Source organism: Alternaria hordeiaustralica, assembly GCF_023758085.1.
Source record: "Alternaria hordeiaustralica strain BMP 2776 chromosome Unknown scaffold_8, whole genome shotgun sequence".
NCBI lineage: Eukaryota > Fungi > Ascomycota > Dothideomycetes > Pleosporales > Pleosporaceae > Alternaria > Alternaria hordeiaustralica.
Genome location: NW_026056780.1, coordinates 1,057,243 through 1,059,160, shown reverse-complemented (window position 1 = coordinate 1,059,160; position 1,918 = coordinate 1,057,243). Strand labels below are relative to the sequence as shown.

At 51.5% G+C, this 1,918-nt stretch overlaps 1 protein-coding gene across 1 annotated transcript; it reads left to right on the top strand.

Moving 5' to 3' along the window:
* Positions 1 to 777, top strand: J4E84_005210 (uncharacterized protein; the record flags this gene model as incomplete). Its single annotated transcript, XM_049387807.1, has 1 exon — positions 1 to 777. One exon carries the CDS (start codon positions 1 to 3, stop codon positions 775 to 777), a length of 777 nt encoding a protein of 258 aa, XP_049244785.1.
* Between the last annotated feature and the right edge of the window lie 1,141 nt (positions 778 to 1,918).

The window sequence follows — 1,918 nt, the reverse complement described above, 5'->3', positions numbered from 1 at the left end:
ATGTCTTCCGCAACCTTTCCCGCAACCCCGTATGCCCCAACATACGATAACTGGCCGTATACCGACTCCGATTTCGTGCGATACGACGAAAACGATGATGGCGTATTCTATCGACAACCCAGACTAGTTACGCATATCGATGACCCGTCAATTGCGCGGTTGACACAGTACTACGATACCGCATTACCGAAGACTGGCAAAATAATGGATATGTGCACGAGTTGGAAGTCATTCTACCCGTTGTCGGTTAAGGAAGCCATCCAGAAGGGAGAACTGGAAGTTTATGGCATGGGGCTCAATGAGGAGGAAATGGCAGTCAATGGCGTGTTCCAGGGCCCTGCTCGCTGGCGAGTGCTCGACCTGAACAAACCACCACACGACGTACGCACTGCTTGGGAAAACGGCGAGGATTTACAATTCGATGCAACGACGTGCGTCGTCAGCATCGACTACCTTAACAACCCGCTGGAGGTTTGCAAGAAACTTTTGGAGGCCACGAAAGAGGGTGGAAGCGTTCATCTCGTTATCAGCAACCGGTGCTTTCCCAACAAGGTCGTGAGAAGATGGATGATGTTAGATGAGCGCTCACGACTCGAGTTTGTGGGCGATTACCTGCATTTCGCGGGATGGAAGGATGTGCAGATTGTGGATCTTTGCGCGAGGGATGAAGATGGCATGCGCGTCACTGATGATCAAGGCACGGTGCTTGTGAGTTCGCAGCGACTTCCAGATCATTTGGATCCGTTGTGGGTAGTGCGTGGGACGAAGAAGTCGTGAGCCGAGTATCTGGGAAAGAGTAAACCGGTAGAGTCCATAAAACCGCATCGTAGGCATGTCAACATTTCTCCTGTAGCAACGAACGTCTTCTCAAATCTCTTGAAGTCTCCTCGCCTTTTTTTCGTCGACGTTTTTTCGTTTTTCGCACTACGTAGTCCCCAAACATCAAAATGGGCAGCGTCTGGGTCTTCGGAATCGTTGTGGTGCTGTCGCTTCGGCTGGGCGCCTACATGTACTTCCAGCGGCAACGAAACGTGCGCGAAAAGCGCATTTTGGAGATTGCGGAGGAGGCACGCGCCTTCCATGACGGCTGGGTGAGCCGTGAGGACTACGAGGACCTCCTCGCCGCCTACAACGTAAGTAATAAATTATGTAGTTCGATAGGATATGACTCTGACTATTTCAGATCCTCAAGAATGACACCTCTCGCGCGGAATAGTGCAGCGAGATGCACTTCGGAGGCGCATCACCCTTCGGGGTCAACATCAAAACCACGCGTGCCGCCTACATCACCGCCGCCACCACCCACTCGTCGCGCTCGCCTTCAACGTCGTAGCCCGAGCTAGTTTGCATAATTGGAAAGTAGATAGTAAACCCGTTTCTTTGCGCGTCGCAAACTTACTGGATGTTCTTGTGATGTTTGGTATGATGTTGAGTGGTGCGAAGTGAACCCAAAGACTCGGTAGGCCTACGACTGTTGTGGAAGGCGCATGTAAGCCGCCAAGCCACCACCACGTCAACCTGAACATACATCCATCGCTCTCACTCTTTACAAGAATTGCAGCTATTCCGTAGCCAACAGCACCTCCTTCAGTCGGTTACCGACCTCGCGATGCTATTCTTTAGCAACGTGACTTCATGGCTGGCGCCATTACTCGGCGCAAATAGCTGGATCAATGGCTTTGGCGAGGTGCTTCCACCACAACGCGAGTTCTTCTACGTTGGCGGAGAGTATCAGAACCTGTCAGTAAGTCACGCGAAATTGACGACTGAACTCTTCCCTCCCAGCTACAGGTACCATGCCCTGAAGGAGTGCACTGCATTTTACTCTGACTTACTGCAAAACCAAATGCCGTACATGACTTCAGGACGCAGTCTTCTTAGAGGGCAAGCCAGTCTTTTCTTTCTAAACTCCCAGTAA